This window comes from Acanthopagrus latus, chromosome 5 (genome assembly GCF_904848185.1).
Source record: "Acanthopagrus latus isolate v.2019 chromosome 5, fAcaLat1.1, whole genome shotgun sequence".
Classification (NCBI taxonomy): Eukaryota; Metazoa; Chordata; class Actinopteri; order Spariformes; family Sparidae; genus Acanthopagrus; species Acanthopagrus latus.
Window position 1 is genome coordinate 29,234,022 of NC_051043.1, and position 16,517 is coordinate 29,250,538.

The 16,517-nt window shown below is 43.4% G+C and overlaps 1 protein-coding gene across 1 annotated transcript; it reads left to right on the plus strand.

Moving 5' to 3' along the window:
- The first annotated feature begins 1,216 nt into the window (after nt 1-1,216).
- On the plus strand, nt 1,217-5,054 carry LOC119020063 (structural maintenance of chromosomes protein 3 homolog). The gene has a single exon (XM_037099139.1). The coding sequence runs from the start codon at nt 1,388-1,390 to the stop codon at nt 3,578-3,580; it is 2,193 nt and encodes a 730-aa protein (XP_036955034.1). The 5' UTR covers nt 1,217-1,387; the 3' UTR covers nt 3,581-5,054.
- The last annotated feature ends 11,463 nt before the right edge of the window (nt 5,055-16,517 follow it).

Genomic DNA, 16,517 nt, shown 5'->3' on the forward strand with positions numbered 1-16,517 from the left:
AAAAAAGTATTTGAACGGTCAAAACTACAGAAGCCGAGAACGGCCGTGGATTTTTCTTCTCTTTATGCACAGTTATCTAGTGTCAACGATTTAATCAGTAATGTGTTCGTCTTGATTTAAGAGCTGCTGCGAACGGCTTCCGTAATATTAAATGAATTAATAAACATTTAATTACATTACACATGACATTGCTAAGTTAACGCTAAATTTACGTTACCTTACCTGAAGCAGCTTGACAGATGGGAGTTTGTCAGCCTCTCATCTTCTGACCAGTAGCCCCTAAACAAACCCAGTCCAGTAAACAAACTAACGTAATGTGGAAATTACTGCTAGGTTACAGCTACGGAAGCCGTTCATGGCAGCTCTTGTAGGTTGAAATCAAGACGAATACATTATTAAATTTGTTATCACAAGAAAACAGTCTTTGTTATATCGAGATAACGAAATAATAAGTCGTTATCACAAGTTAACAGTGTATAAAAAGAAGAAAAATCAATGGCCGAAGGAAGCCTCCGCGTTGTTATTTTACAGTTAAAACTCGACTAAAACGATGCGCATTCCCAGAAGAAAACAGATGCAACAGATCTATCTCACAACTCGCCTTTAAATCAACATGACTAATGTCTGCTGGTAGTTTTGTGCCTGTTGGTTTGCGGGCAGCATTGGTGTTGTCGTGACCAACACAGAATCAGATATTTCAATCAGGAGAGACTCTCAATTCTTTGAGTGAACATGACGTTTAATTGCTAAGGTGGTGATAATGGAGGAGGACGGATCCTGGAGATCTTACGATATGTATATATGTACAAACACACACACAGACAAAAATATATATATTCTATTTATTTGTGAACAGTTCAAGTTGTTAATTAATATGCTACAAAATTAACGTATTATGAACTTTGTATAATTGTAGGTGACAAATTAAAATTTGTGGCAACTCAAATAAGATCAATTCATTAATTGGTTCAGTCACTTCCACACAAAGTTTTTCTCAATTATGGTTACATGGGAACAGGAAACAGGAAGGGGGCGTGGCCAGTGCTCTGATGTAATCCGTAACCGTAGCAACCGGGCTGCTTTTATCAGCTACCAGGGCGATGGCTGTCTGCCGAGAGTGTTCTAGAACACTTAGGGATTCCACAGTAGATCAAAGCAAACCCTGTCTCTGATGACTCTGATGTCATGACATTCCAATGGTGACATCACCGTAAAAAGATTTAGGGAGGTTCAGCACTTGTGTCTAAAAACTGTTTTTCAGTGTGTCCAGTATATACAGTGCATCCTGAACAGCAGAGACAGAAGACTTTCTTTATAGAGAGGAATCACAGCGTGAGGACTAATATACGTTAAACAGTTGAATTTAGCGTGTTATCAATAGATTATCATGATGTCGATGAGGACGGATTTTAACCCTGCCACCAAGGTGCAACGACTCCAGGAAGAGCTCCTACAGCATCGGGCCAAGGAGAAAAAGCTGTTGGACGCTAACAGAGAGCTTAAAGAAAAGCTCGCTGAACTTTCTGTAGTTCAGACCAATTTGAAGCGGGAACAGCTCGAGGTCGATCGGCTGCGCAAACATATCCACGTGAGGGACAGCCAAAACGAGACGTTGAAGAGAAACTGTTTGAAACTGAAAGCCGAGCTCAAGAATGAGGAGGAAGATTGGACAAACGAGAGGAGAGGATTTCATGAGAGCATTGTGGCTTTGGAGAAAAACCACTCCGAGTTAAAAAAGCAATACGCCTCCGAAAAGATGCTGAGAGAACAGCGGGAAAAGGAGTTGGATAAACAGGACAAGAAAATTGAGGAGAACAAAACCCTGATCCTACAAAACCAGACATTGGGCTCTGAGCTGGAACAGTGGAAGGGGAAGCACAACCATGCCACGAAGATGATAGATGAACTGAGGCAGAAGTTAAAGGCCAAACATGTTGACTACAGAGTGCTACTCCATCTACATTACGTGGCAAAAAAATCTGGAGAACGTGCTGAGACTGAAAACGAAGTGCTGCGAGAGAGTGTGACTGTTCTTGAGCGCTTCCAAGCAGAAGCCATCAAGAAAGATATCGAGCTGCATGGGGATACGCACAAACAAATAGAGGCCTACAAGAAAGACATTTTTAAGTTGAGCACGATGAACAAGAGGTTGGAAGAGGAAACCCTGCATCAAAAGATAACTATTGAGGATCAAGAGGCTAAGATCACAGAGCTGTTGAATGAAAAGTGCTCCCTAACAACAGAAGTGGAAAGCAAAAGGAAGATGGTGATCTTACAAGAAGCCGTGATCCTTAAACTTAAAAATGAAGTCAGCACTTTCAATGAGATGAAACTTAAACTCCAAAAGAGGGAGGAGGAAATATCCAGGCTCATCTGCAACAATTACAAGGAAAATATGGCCATGAAGAATACGGTCAACGTGTTGGAGAAGAGAGAAAAACATGGCATCGTCCAGATTGGTTTCATCAAGGCAGAGAAAGACGTCATTGTTCAAAACCTCTTCAAGGCTCAAGAGGAAATAGATCTGAAAACGAAAACGATCGAAAAGCAGACGGACACAATTCAAGATCTGAGTGACGAGATCAGCGGGAAGAATTCAGAGCTGGACAAGGTCATCAAGAATTATGAGTCCAGAACCAAGCAATGGACAGATGTAAAGAGGCAGCTTGGAGAAACAAAAAGAACAATGGCGGACGCTGCAGCTTCTGCTCACCAGCATGAGCGTCTGCTGCGTAACGAACTGGCCACAATGGCAGCGGAGAGAGACGAGAAGGCTAAAGAGCTGGAGTTCTGCAACCAACAGCTAAAACTGAAGACGCAGACGATCGACAATCAGAATACTGAGAGGAACCGGCAACAAGAAGCTGCCAGAGATTACATGGATCAAATCAAGTCTCTCAAGCTGGAGATCATCGACATCAAGCATCAATATGACATTGATGTCAAGGTGGGAACACAAAGGGACAACCATGGGAACCTCAAAAGACCTCCTCAGCATGATGTCATTGCGTCTTTATGCAGCAGGCAAAGACAGCAGCACGTGGTGATGTTGGCAAAACTGGAAGAGGAAAAGGAAAAGAATGGGGACCTGAGCAAGATGTTGGCTGAGCGACCGGTTGACACACCAGAGAAGCTGCGCAAGTGTCAAAGAGCTCTCAGAGAGGTCAAGGAGCAGCACAAGGTGTCTCAGCAAAACTGTGAGGTGTACGAGGAAATGTGCAGGCGTGAGCGGGAGCGGAACAAATGGCTGACTGATGAATTGAGGAGGCTGAAGTTGGAATCTGCAGAGAGACTGACGGACACTCGCATGTCTCCTACTCCAAATCAGACCCCGTGTGCCCCTAAGGATGAATCAAAGGGCCCACGCAAAACCATATCAAGAGACACAAGGTTCCCAACGATCTCCAGCACATCCCAGTGTGTTACTGCAGCTGAATCAAAGCCGCCCCCTTCTCCTGGGTTACAGGCAAGGAAAATATTGCTCCAGAAACGTCCATCAAATCTACATGGATCAACAACAAGGAACAACCCGAAGATCCTAAGTACCTGTGCAGTACAGACTGTAGATGTCAAAAACTGAGCTAGACATCCTACAGAGGGGGAATTCTGTTTTTTTCCCAATCTGGGCCCAACATTTACATTTAACAAAAGTTACAAGATCCATCCAGTAGATAGCCTCATCTGGCAGCTGCTTTGTGGCTGCTGCAGAGACGATCTGCTGGACTGATCCTGAAACTGTAAGTGCAGGGCCCAGGATAAAACTACCAGAATTCCCCTTTAAAAAAAAAAGGGCAGCATGGTGACTCAGAGACGTGCACTGACCACAGAAAGGTCATCGGATCAGAGCCAGTCTGGTTCGGGCTTCTCTGTGTTGAGTCTGGTCGTCCCATGTTTGCGTGGGTTTACACCGGGAGCTCCGGTTTCCTCCCACATGCTGAAGATACACAAGTTACAGCTCAGCACCTTGATGGGAGCTTCTGCAATCATCACTTAACCACATGACAGACCTCATACCTGGACTTGCGACGGGGAATTCTGGTTTTTTTTTTGTTTTTTTTTTACCTGGGCCCAACATTTACATGTTTTGACATGTAAATAATTTGCACTTCACCAAAGGTTTGGATCTGTCCAGTAGATAGCCTCATCTGGCAGCTGCTTTGTGGCTGCTGCAGAGACGATCTGCTGGACTGATCCTGAAAATGTAAGTGCAGGGCCCAGGATAAAACTGCCAGAATTCCCCTTTTTAAAAAAAAGGGCAGCATGGTGACTCAGAGACGTGCACTGACCACAGAAAGGTCATCGGATCAGAGCCAGTCTGGTTCGGGCTTCTCTGTGTGGAGTCTGGTCGTCCCATGTTTGCGTGGGTTTACACCGGGAGCTCCGGTTTCCTCCCACATGCTGAAGATACACAAGTTACAGCTCAGCACCTTGATGGCAGCTTCTGCAATCATCACTTAACCACATGACAGACCTCATACCTGGACTTGCGACGGGAAATGCTGTTTTTTTGTTTTTTTTTAAAAAAGGCTTAAGTTCCTTTGAGGGCAGCATGGTGACTTACACTGCACTGAACTCTCACAGAAAGGCCATCGGATCAGAGCCAGTCTGGTTCGGGCTTTTCCATGTTGAGTCTGGTCGTCCTTCCCATGTTTGCGTGGGTTTACACCGGGAGGTTAGACAGTATCAGCACCTTAACCGCAGCCTCTGCCCTCCTACCTGCATTTTGGACACGGAATTAATTAACTTTTTTTGACATATAAATAATTCACACTTAGCTAAAGTTGTGGGATCATTCCAGTAGATAACTGTCTTCCACTGAGGCTGAGATCTGCTGGACTGATCCCAAAATTAAAAAAATACCAGAATTGCCTTAAAAATAAATAAATAAATAAATAAAAAAATCACAGAAAGATCATCAGATCATGAAATTTTTAAACATTTAAGCATTTGTAATTCATGTAATGCTTTTTAACTGTTTCTAACCCTCTTTAGGCTTTAGTCATCCCTTAGTGATATTTATGAATGTATATTTTTTAAAATTAAAAAAAAAAAAAGACTTGTTTTCCCAATCTGATTCGAATAAACAACCAATTAGTGCCAAATATCTGTATCAGGGTGAGTTTGTGACCATATTATAGAGCAAGAACAGGATGAACGTTTGTGTCTTTTCAATCTGACCTTTGTTTAAAAACCTTATATCTTGTTGTGTTTAACAAGCCGTCTGTCCTGCAGCCTTTGGGAGCATCAAACTACTTTATTGTCCATTCAAACACGATAGTCTTGTTTGAAAAGAATGGAGGTTCCGGCAGGAGTCCCATCAGGGCCTTGATCTGTCTCTAAAAGGAGCTTTCTCATTTCCTCTGAGGTGGGAAACCGGCCCCGCACGGCTCAGCGGTTACAATGTTGAAACAACAAGCAAGGTCAGCTTGATTACAGTCTCTGGAGTAAAGTGACATATTGTATTTGAAACACGTATTGCTCAATTAATTCTTCCTTTCAGTCCCTTATGTTTCATTACAAAAAACAAGCTCTCCACAGTCCTCTGAGGATCTGCTCGGATACTTTTCTGGGAAACAACACCTTGCTCTTCAAAGTGAAGGTACTGAACGACTGTGTTTCCCCCCCCGAGTTTTTACTTTCATTCCTCTAAAAACAGGAGGATGGAACAGACATGGTGCCCCATCGCAGAAACAAGAGCTTATCCACTAATGGAGCTTTAACTGGATTAGATGCTCCTTCACTACTACAGTGAAGGTCATTCCCCAAAGTAACAAAATTTCTTCTCTGGTTACTCAAATGGCTTTTTACACAGGCGGGGGGCTCATTCGCATTTATTTACATTACTTATGTGCATATTTGCTGGCCCAAACAGCCAAACACTCTGCATTACCTGTAAACCAGAGATCAGTTTACCTGAGTCTGTGTTTTTCACACCACAGTTTAGTTTTGCTTTGCTGTAACCAGAGGTTGTTGATGTATTTCGGAGAGGTTTATATTTCTGCGATGACTTGCTGAGACGTCTTTTCCTCAGTTGCATGTCAGACCAGACCAGCCGGGGGAACACCAGCCACAGAGTCGCAGTCACGTGGAGCACATCGGACCTCATCTCACTCTAGATATGTGTGGCAGTGACTGGAGAGAGAGACATAATGTTTGATCCCGTTTGAAATTGTAAAAGGTCAATAAAGTCACCGTTTGATGTTGATTTAAGAAAATCTGTCTACATCCTGTCACTTAAAGCTGGAGGCTACAGTCCTGGAGAGCTAGCAACATCGGCTTACTTTTCAAAATAAAACCCTCCGTGTTGACACCAGCCACAACGCAGCGGACCCGGATCCAGTGGAAACTGGGCCGACTCACTAACCATTCTCATGGCTAAAAACAACACACAAAGACGCTAATGTTAGCACTGGGCTAATACGAGCTACGAGCATAGCCAAGTTGGCAAACCTTACATATTTCATGAAAATAACAAATCACACCGAAACAAAACGAATCATCACCTGTCCAGCAGAAAGAGAGCAAGGGGTCTGACTTCTTTCTTTCTCCAGAGTGTTTGGTCGCAGCCTTTTCTGCCTCAGGCTTTTTTTTTCTTGCCTTTTCAGCGAATTGAGCTGTTACAGGTAACGCTGGCTGCATTTTCTCTGCCACTGTAACCAAATGAACGTCTTCTCCTGCAACTCTGTATTTCTGTAGAGGAGCGTGCTGAATATTTCCAGCATCAGTGAGACGTGATGTATATACGTACGGAGGAGGGAGGGACAGAAGGCATGAAGGCATCTGATCAATCAGTGATCAAATCACAGATTGATCAGCTTTTTCTCAGTCCTGCAGCTGCCACATATTTTTGTTTTTCCCTTTTTTCTCTCAGGACAGCAGGACCGTTTCACCCAGTATAACAAAATGTGTGTCTGAACATTACAGACCCTGGTTTTAACATACAACAACAAAATGGCCACCGACCCGATACAGAAAAGGTTTTAAATAAAAAGGTGAAAATCACAATAAATCTGCTCATATTGATATCTGCAGTTGTGTGAAAGGAGTAAATCAGTTCTGTGAGCTGTTAATATGCAGGAGCAGCTTTACAATGTTTGCTTTTGGTGACCGTTTAGCCAGACAGCATCACTAACGAAACTGCTGTCTGTGACGTCTTTATAATTATGGATTTTCACAACCTGATATTTCATTACTTTTATTACAGTGACCCTTTTTTTCCCCAGACCTTTAACTGAAGAGGACAGTGACGCACCGCTGTTAAACCTGGTGTCAAGATACTTATTAAATTAAATATTATTCTCTTATATCTTTGTTGTAGATTAACTATTTTGAGTTGAGGTCTTTCACTTTCAGAGTAACAACACTCTCAAAACACTGATGTACGAATGGATCTGTTGTCTTATTACACTGAACGCTGAGGACATTGGCACAGAATGCTTCAATCCAGAAGATTGATAGATTCAACCAGTTCAATGAAAATTAGGAAGCTTTTGAAGCAATATCTCGAACAGCATGGTCGTCCAGTTCTCTCCTGGAACTGTGTTTGTCTCCCTGCAGATAAGTATTATGTGTGTGTGTGTGTGTGTGTTTTACCAGGACAATCGCTTTTAAAATAGCACCTCTGGGAGAGGCTGCTGGAGATTATCCATACATTACAGGGCAGCTATCTCCTGCTTATAATGAGCTGCTGCTGCTTCGTCCTCTTTTTCATCACAGCTCCAGAATTTCTATTCCAAATATCTTGAAAACGTCCCCAGCCGAGGAAATCGGAGCCACGCGTAACCATCTGTCAGCGAGCTTCTTCCAGTCAACAAAGGAAGCGACGACAGCACAGATGAGCTGCGATTGAATCACCGAGAGGAACATTTACAAAAACGATTGTTTCTTCATCATTAAAAGACATTTTTTTTTGCAAGTATTTATCATTGTGTGCCTGAATTAAAAACTGTTGAGCATCCAACAACTTTCTGATGATGTTAAACAAGCAGCTTCCGTGTGTGCTCTCTGAGAGAACAACTTTTGTAAAATGTGAAATGTTGCGTAAAGCCCGGCACGGGATGCTTCTGGAGGTAAGACAGACAGTGCAGCTGTAGCAGGTCGGCTGATGGTTCAACAGTAACTTTTGTCCAAATGTGAATATTATTGACTCTGAAAATATCAGAGCAGAAACCCGTAATTGTGCACAACGCCTGGTCATGTCACGTTTTAAATGAATATTAGGTTCATAGTTTGTTGGCTCAGGCTCGAGCCAGAGAAACACATTCAACAGGTCGCTGTAACTGCACGTCAAAATGCAAATGTCAGTATTTTAAACATCTAAATAATAATGTATAATAAGGTCCACATGGCCGTGATGACGTGATACTGAGTGAGCTGTCTGCTCACAGCTTTGTGCCAAAGCTTCCACTGTTGTTTTTAAATACAGCACCAACAATTCAGTACTTCACACTCAGTGACATGAAAATAAACTGGATTAGGATACATCCCTTGTGAAAACCTGCATTGTCTCACTAAACCTGAGTGACAGGTGTGTTGACTGAAACATTAATTTCCCCTCGGTGACTCGGGTCATCCGAGAGCTTTTAACCAGATCTTTTGTTTCAAGTCTTTCACGTCAGCCAGTCAAATCTCTGTCATGTCAGTATTGAACAGTATCAGTATTTCCATAAAGGCGAGTGGTTGATAGTGCACAGGACATTGAGGAGGGAGAGGGCAGGTGTGTGCCAGGGGATACCTGCTGAATATTAACATCTGACATTAGAAAATGTCACTCCTTCACGCTCTCACATTTCAAACGCATCATGGGACTGTGGTATCAACCGGAGCCGAGCAGCAGACGCTCATAAGAAATACATATTCAGAAAATACCGGAAGGTTCCTCCTAATTTTTCTCTGGAGAAGGTGTGAATGTGCGTGAGGTCGATTTTTCACATTTGGTGTCCGACCTGCAGCAGAAGACCGTCAGCTCCCCCTCAGTGTGGAGAGGAAGCTGGATTATGCAAACTGAACCTTTTATTTCCTCACTTGGCAGCACGACAGCCTATTGTGAGAAAACCTGCTTCATCCGCCACAGCTTTAGATTTCTATCTGTAGTGTTCAGCATTTTATGTTATAACACATATAACAACATGTTTATTCTTGCAGGTGCTTCCATCCAAAGAAACTTCAAATAAGTGCATTTGATTTCACAGCAACACGAATTAGAAAACAAGTTGGAAGTGCATTTCTCAGGCTGCTGTTCTCTTTCAGTCTGTAGTGGAAGTCTGACAGTGACTTCAGACTTCAGTGGACTCAGATCAGTCATGTATTTAAGTTTGTAGATTTAATAAGCTCAGCAGTTAATGTGTGGATGTCATATTAAGTGGCCGGTCATCTCTCAGGTCGTGTTGATGCGTGAGGAGGCAGATGACGACAGCAGAGGTGCGAATTAAGTTTCTTATCTCCCGTCTACCTTCCAGTTCAGATTGTTTCCTTTTGTTTGATTGTCTTTTTCGCCTCCACACATTCTTGGATCTCATCTACATAAATATTTTTTTTTTTTTTTTTAAATCCAGCATTTAAAAGAGTGGACTCAACTTTCTTGCCTTTAGCCTTTAATTAATCAACCAGGGATTTAATTTCATTTATTCTGGTTGCAATCACATTCCTGTGGCCGTTCTCCCAGGATCTGCACAACCCAGAGCTCCTACGCAGGCGACATAAAAGAACATTTTCACTGCAGCGTATTAAAATATGTAGATATGAAATAAAACACCTAGTTATTAATTTACAGCAGCTAACCTTCCATCATAAACATCTTCGTCAGATTACAGCAAAGCTATCGTTTTACCGGTGATGACCGACATTGAATCCATCCCGAGGCTGCCAAAAAAAAAGTATTAAATCCAGATAACTAATTCAGAACATGTTGTTCTGAGGTCAGTGCTGATTCTGTCCTGCAGGGTGATGGATAAAGTCGCAGTGGGAGGGATTGATAATACCAGCAAGGTCACGGCGCTGAAAAAAATAATGTCCTATCCAGTGTATCGGCAGGTTTAGAGAGAGACGGTATTGATTAATGTGATGGTATTTCTCTAAAAGTCAGTCTGAGCTGGTGAGTGAGAGGTGGCTGCAAACAAGAAGCTTCCAGAATTATGAACTGCAGTATTGAAATTCCTGGTGAATTATTGTATAAAAGGTGAAAGTTCAGACTTCAGTATAGTTTGAAGTTTCTTTAAATCAGCAGATTCGTTGTGATTTCCACATTTTCTGATACTTTCTGTGCCGCAGTGACGTCCCTTGTTTTTCTTACATCTATCTGAAAGGTATCATATGTTCTCTACCACAAACTGACTTTTTTGAATTCCCAAATTATCTTTTAAGTCGACGTTAACATCACATGTTTAATTCATGGCTCAATTCAGAGGTTAGCGAGAATTAAATAAATCAGCTTGTTAGCATTAGATAATCCAATCCATGAAACAAGATTACATAATATTATCTCACATATTGCTGTTGCAGAGTGTTGAAATCATCTGTTCACAGCAGTTAAACAACCGGAGAGTTTATAAAGTGATGACAGTCTGGAGTCTGCACGCTGGGTGGTTTTATTTTAACGTGACTTTAAGAAAATGTAGTTTCCCTCCTCACATAATTAACAGTGTTAATGAGTGGGATAAACACTAGTGGCTACCAGCACTGTTAATGAGCCATACTGGACGAGGCATCTTCAGTTTGCGGCGTGTTATCTCACAGTAGGACACGAGGCTGACGGACAGGAGGCCGAGTGAACATGGACGTTGATCGGCACTCAGGCTGCATCGCCGGAGGCAAGGACACGCACGCGACACGCAGGATGTGTGCCGCTCCGGTAATTTTCCATCGACGGCATCAGGTATATCTATATATATATATATATATATATATATATATATATATATATATATAGATATATATATATATATATCATCCTCCATCTCCTCCCCTCCCATTTAATTGCCCTACATGCTGGCAAACGTGTGTCTTCCCCTCTGCGAAGCAGCCCATTAAACATGCACGCTCTCCACTGTTGCTGCGTCGAACTTGGCAGTGCGAGTTCTCCCCCCTGGTCGCCGTCGTTCCGTGAGTTCCCCCGGTGGGAATTAACCACGCTCCGCCATGCACTTCCTCTGCCGTCTGGCTCCCGAAGCCCATCAAAGGCCCGTGAGCGACAGCAAGGGCAGAGCGTGCCGCCTCCAGGCGCCTCACGGGCAAGAGATTCTCTGACCCGATCTGCAGATCTGGTTCTGCCACTCCAAACAACAAGGGCGCCTGTTTAATTACCGCACGGGATGTGGAGTCAGTTGAGCGTGTGTGTGACGCCAGATGTGCAAAACACAAACAACGCCTGTTGTTGTGTCACATACATACATGTCATGTGTCACGCACACATGAAAGGTGGCCATCTTGAATACGCACCGACGTTACTGGAGAGTTGGATGGACGGCTTGATAAATTCTGCTTCGGGGAGATCAGGGAGGTCTCAGTGTGGGACAGAAGTCATTAACCTCCAACCTTCAAACACAAAATCAAGAGAAATTCAGTTACAAGGTTAAAGTCAAAACAGTAGCGGTGGGTTAAATATAGGTGTTGTATCGTGGATCTAATTATTTTCTCTCGGCTTTCACAGCGGCAACAAACACGTGTTAACTTCCTTCGATCTTCCTCCTGAAGCTCCAACATGTAGCGGACAGATGAAAACTGACTGATCACTGTGCAAGACACTGAACCCAAAATTGCTCCTGATGATGATGAAATATTTTTTGACACTGCCTGCAAAACATAATTATGATTTAAGAAATAATCAGCTGTTGAGCATCATGTGAGACCGTAAGTTTGGAGCCGGAAGTTTGCGACATGGAAGATGTCTCCATTGAGGCTATTTTGCAAGACCGTCACGTAGTTGTGTGTGTTTTTTATTTATTTTTTTTATTTTGGGTTAGACAGACTGTTATCTATATACCAACATAAAGCTGTAGAAGTCTCCAGCACACGTCCAGGAATCACCCTGCCATTGTTACAGAAGTTGTGTCATCCATCATCCCTCTCCTTCAGGACCGGGTCAGAATTAAAGCTGTTTTCTTTACCAACGTACCACTTCTGCGACTCGAGCTGTGTAATTAAGGCGCCGCTCTGTTTGTGTGCTACAGCTGACACTTCGGCTCATCTCCGAGCTGATCTGCACACACCACCAGCTCTCTCTCTCTCTCTCTCTCTCGCTCTCTCCCCCGCCATGATTAAACTGCGCTGCGTGACAAAAGGCGCTGCTGGCATCTAAACAGCAATTAAAGTGAAAATGGCCGTGTCAAATCCAACAACACATATTTCCGTTTGTCGGGATAATTATAGCCATCTTGGTGGCCTGGCGGTGCTCGGCTCGGTGGGCGGAGGAGGATGATGGAGGAGGAAAATGGAGGGAGAGGAAGGACCATCGTAGCGTTAGATTAGCAACAGCAACAATAGAAATATCTGTCAAATTAGCCTGTATTGCTGCCCCGAGGCCCCGAGCATTCACCGGCGCTAACCTTTTTTTACCCATAATTCCATGAAAGCAGCTGAGTGGGTTTGAAACATGTTGCCACCGTGAGGCTCTGGGGCCCGGTTCTGTGCCATCGCAGAGGCACCGGGTTTTTAATTGGGCACCTGGCAGCAGTGATCACTGAGAGAGCTGGTTCTTTACTGCAGTGATCAACAGAACCACAAGAACCTGATCAGGTTCTCAGCAGGTGGTTCTCTGAAAACCTCGTGGTCCAGATTACAGGAGAGTATCGGTTTGAAACATGTCAGACAGAGCGGCCTTCATTCAGTCATTCGGTTCTGGTCTCAAGTCATTTGGACCAAGTCCCAAGTTAGAAGACAAGTCTAAGAGCCTCTCAGACGTGACTGGACCTCTCGTCTCTCAGAACTTTGACTCGCTCCTTATTGTAATCAATGATATTATTGACTGATACAACGAACCTGTTCAAAAAGTATGAAAATTAATTGAATTGTAATTAAACAAAGAGACAATTTAATGTATAAAAGCTTATTTGTCGCCTTCGAATCACCTTTTTCTCCTGTTATCAAAGACACATCGTGTTAATTAGAACAACCAGTCAGAAACATCCTCCCCATCATAATAATCATCAGCGGTTCTGAAAGCTGCAGGTGTTTACGACATGGACTGGATTCATTTTTTCAGCTCGTTAGCTCAACAGGAAGACCCCCCCAAGTTTCCCCTGATGGCTTATTGGAACATTAGAAAACACTTTTCCTCTTCATGAACAGATTTATGAACCATCTGACCATCAGCCCCTGAGTGGAAGTGTGAGTTAAATGAAAGCAGTAACAGCCTGAACTAATTAAAACGTCCTGTCGCTGGATGAGCCTCTGCACGAATCTACTAAACTCACGACGATGTTAGAAAATACAGAGTCGGTCCTGCTGCTGCTGTCAGAACGGGTCAACACGGCGCCGGGCGGTCCAAAGTCAAGTTGGTTAGACGCGCGTCTTCATTCGCTCTCGTGTTGATACGTAACACAGCACGTGAACTGAACATTTGGTGAATTTTGTGATTCACTTCAGTTAATTTATGAAAGAATGTAAATTTAGGGCTTCGTCTGTCAAAATGAGCACAGCGAGGATCATTTCGCTTCCTGAGGATGCTGGTTTTAAAAAAATCAGGGATGAGTGTTGTGATGTGAGTTAATAAGAAGCTCATATCGTCACTCAGAGAAAATCTTTACTGCACATTTAGATCTAGAAAACACTTCCGTCAGTTGAAATGAGCTCCCCTGAGCACAGTTGGCAACAGATTAGCGTGCACGCTGGTTTTTTTTTAATGAGCTGCTGGTTATCACACTTTATTAGCGTCTCCACTGTAGGCTACGTCTTGTTGTGGGACCCGGTATAAGTAGAATATGAGTCACACTGTACTTTCTCCTTTGAGTCGATCAAAGCATTGTTTCTGTCTTTTCTCCAGCAGGCATCAAACACACTGACTCATAAGCCTCATGTTTGTTCTGGGCTTCCCCCCTCGTCCTCCTCCTCTTGTGTCTATCTGTTTAGCTTTGCCCGTGACAAATTGTGGAATTAGCAGAACGAACAATGACCACTGGAGTCCGAACAAAGCACAATGTAAAGAATCAGCATGCCAAGAAAAAAAAAAAAAAAAAGGAGAGAGAAAATAGCTCCAGTCTGCTGGATGCAAACACAGGAAGTGCTGTTGTTTCCGTGCGTGGAGCTGCTTTTGTTTATTGTTCCACCTCAGAGGCCGTCCGTGTCGGTGTGATGCTCGGGGATTTTTTTTTGTTTGTTTGCAGCTCTTTATCACGGCCGAGCAGCAGGACGAGGGGTGGACGTCTCTTCAGTGGATGTGATTCAGTCGGGGCTATAAAAGTCTGACTGACGCTGCAGAGGAAACAAAAGGTGAAGTATAAATCTCGACCACTAGATGGAGACATGACCCACAGAAACAGATCCGAGCGTGACAGCGTCCTGAACAATGTGTCTTTATTAACGACAAACGCCCCTTTAATCATCTGTACTCACCTGTATGTGCTGCAAGAAAACTCAGATACACAAGAACCTCAAGAAACATTAAGATTAAATAAATTATTAAAGTTTAAAGGTGCATTACGTGGTTTGGGGGAAGAAATCTTAACCAGAAGATGATTTATTTGTAAATAAACAGGCTGAAAAATAAACTGACATTAAAAATTACAACACAGTTTCAACTGCTTCTACTTTGTTTATATGTGGCGGACCCTGCCACCTTCTTTTCCTCTGAGAACAGCTTGTTTATTCGCTCATGGAAGCAATAAATATGTCTGGAGTTTGTATTATTACCTCATTGACAGTGTGAATATTAAAATTTGCATTTTGAATTTATTCTCCCAAACTACGTGGTGTCCCTTTAAAAGGCAGGACGAAGAGAGAAACAATTAGAATATATAAATCAGAGACTGGACCTTCATAGAAGTTTGTGCTGAGTTGATGCTTAAGAAAAAATGTATTTGTCACTAAACAGACTGGTTTTAATAAAACAGGTTGAACACCAGATGGCGCTCTCCACTTTGCATCCACACTGGAACTGTTCTGGACTTGTTTCCTGTCCCTGAATCTAAAAAAGCAGGTTTAACATCAGCAGGTTGAATCTCACTGCAGCCTCCTGACGGCCGTCATCATCATGTTTACACTGTTTTAGAAACATTAACTAACAACTAACAGGATGACAAAGTTTAAATCTGAAGACGTTTCATTCTTCAGGGGTTTTTGACAGGAGCAGGTTGCAGGGATCTGATCTGTGACCAGATCTTGATGCCTGACAGTTTGAACAAAAACAACAAGGTGATGCAAGTTCACAGAACAAAGGAAACATTTTTCAAATAATCAGGATGGCTGGTTTGAACCAGTTTCTGAATGCCGCCACGCGGATGCAGACAGTAATCTAACCTGTCTCACACCACTGTTTCACCTTTTCCAGGTGGTAGACAGGCCCCAGTGAGTCAACAGTCAGGCGTTTTTTTGTTTTGTTTTGTTTTGTTTTTTTGCACACTGTGGTTAACCTGCAGTAAATAGATCCATGTGATTACCACACCAGCCGAGCAGACAGTGTGCGACCGCTCCAGGTGGCTCGGATCAGAGGTTACAGGTAAAGACACCTGCTGCCAACCTGCCACAAACCTTTGTTGTTTGGGGAAAGTCTCATTTCACTTTAATGGCACACTGCGGCCTGAGAAGCTGCCCGTGAGCCTGGAAACGCCTCCTGAACGAGCTGACCTGTGACATAACTCCAGCCCGGGTAAATGAATGACTCATGATTATGGTCAATAATAAGCTTAGCAGTTTCTAACTTCTTGCAGCGCCTGTTTGTTTGTTCTCACACTCTAAAATCTGATTAAAAAGGAAGTTAACTCCTCCCGTCATCTGCAGGTACGGAGCCACTGATGAGTCAGGCGCGAGAGTCTTCTGGCCCGGTTATCGATCCAGAGAGCTGAGCAGGATTTGGCCTGCGATGATGATCTCTGGCCGTCCCTCACTAGTCTCTTAAGTATTACTTCATACGCTAAGAGGGGATAAGAGTCCGTGTCTATAAAAGCTCTGACCACTAATTAAAGGAACAATGCTCTAAAAAGATCAAGCCCTCCCTGGTGTGAAGCACAGAATTGTGTCACTAAAACACAAAACTCTGCCGGTGGAGGTTCCAGCTCTGAGCGCGGTGGTGTGGTGTGGTGTGGTACGTCTGTTCTGGCCGGCTGACAGCTGATCTGCTTATAGGCTTTGCTGTAGGTGCCAGGCTGCCTGGATAAAGCGCTGGTGTGGTGGTGTGTGCTCTGCTATGCTCTCTCCGGCTCCCTCTGATCTGACCCACAGGGTTAATCTGAACAGGTTTGAAACCGGTTCTGGGTCCGCACACATGCAGGGTGATACTCTGTAGGTTTTTTTACTCACTGTTGCTGTTGTTGAGCGTGCTGATCCAGCATTAAAAGCTCTCTGTGTGCAGCCTGAACCTCCCTCTG

Bases quoted from the DNA above. Each gene is read 5' to 3' on its own strand.
- LOC119020063 (XM_037099139.1), top strand. From the start codon at position 1,388: ATGATGTCGATGAGGACGGATTTTAACCCTGCCACCAAGGTGCAACGA.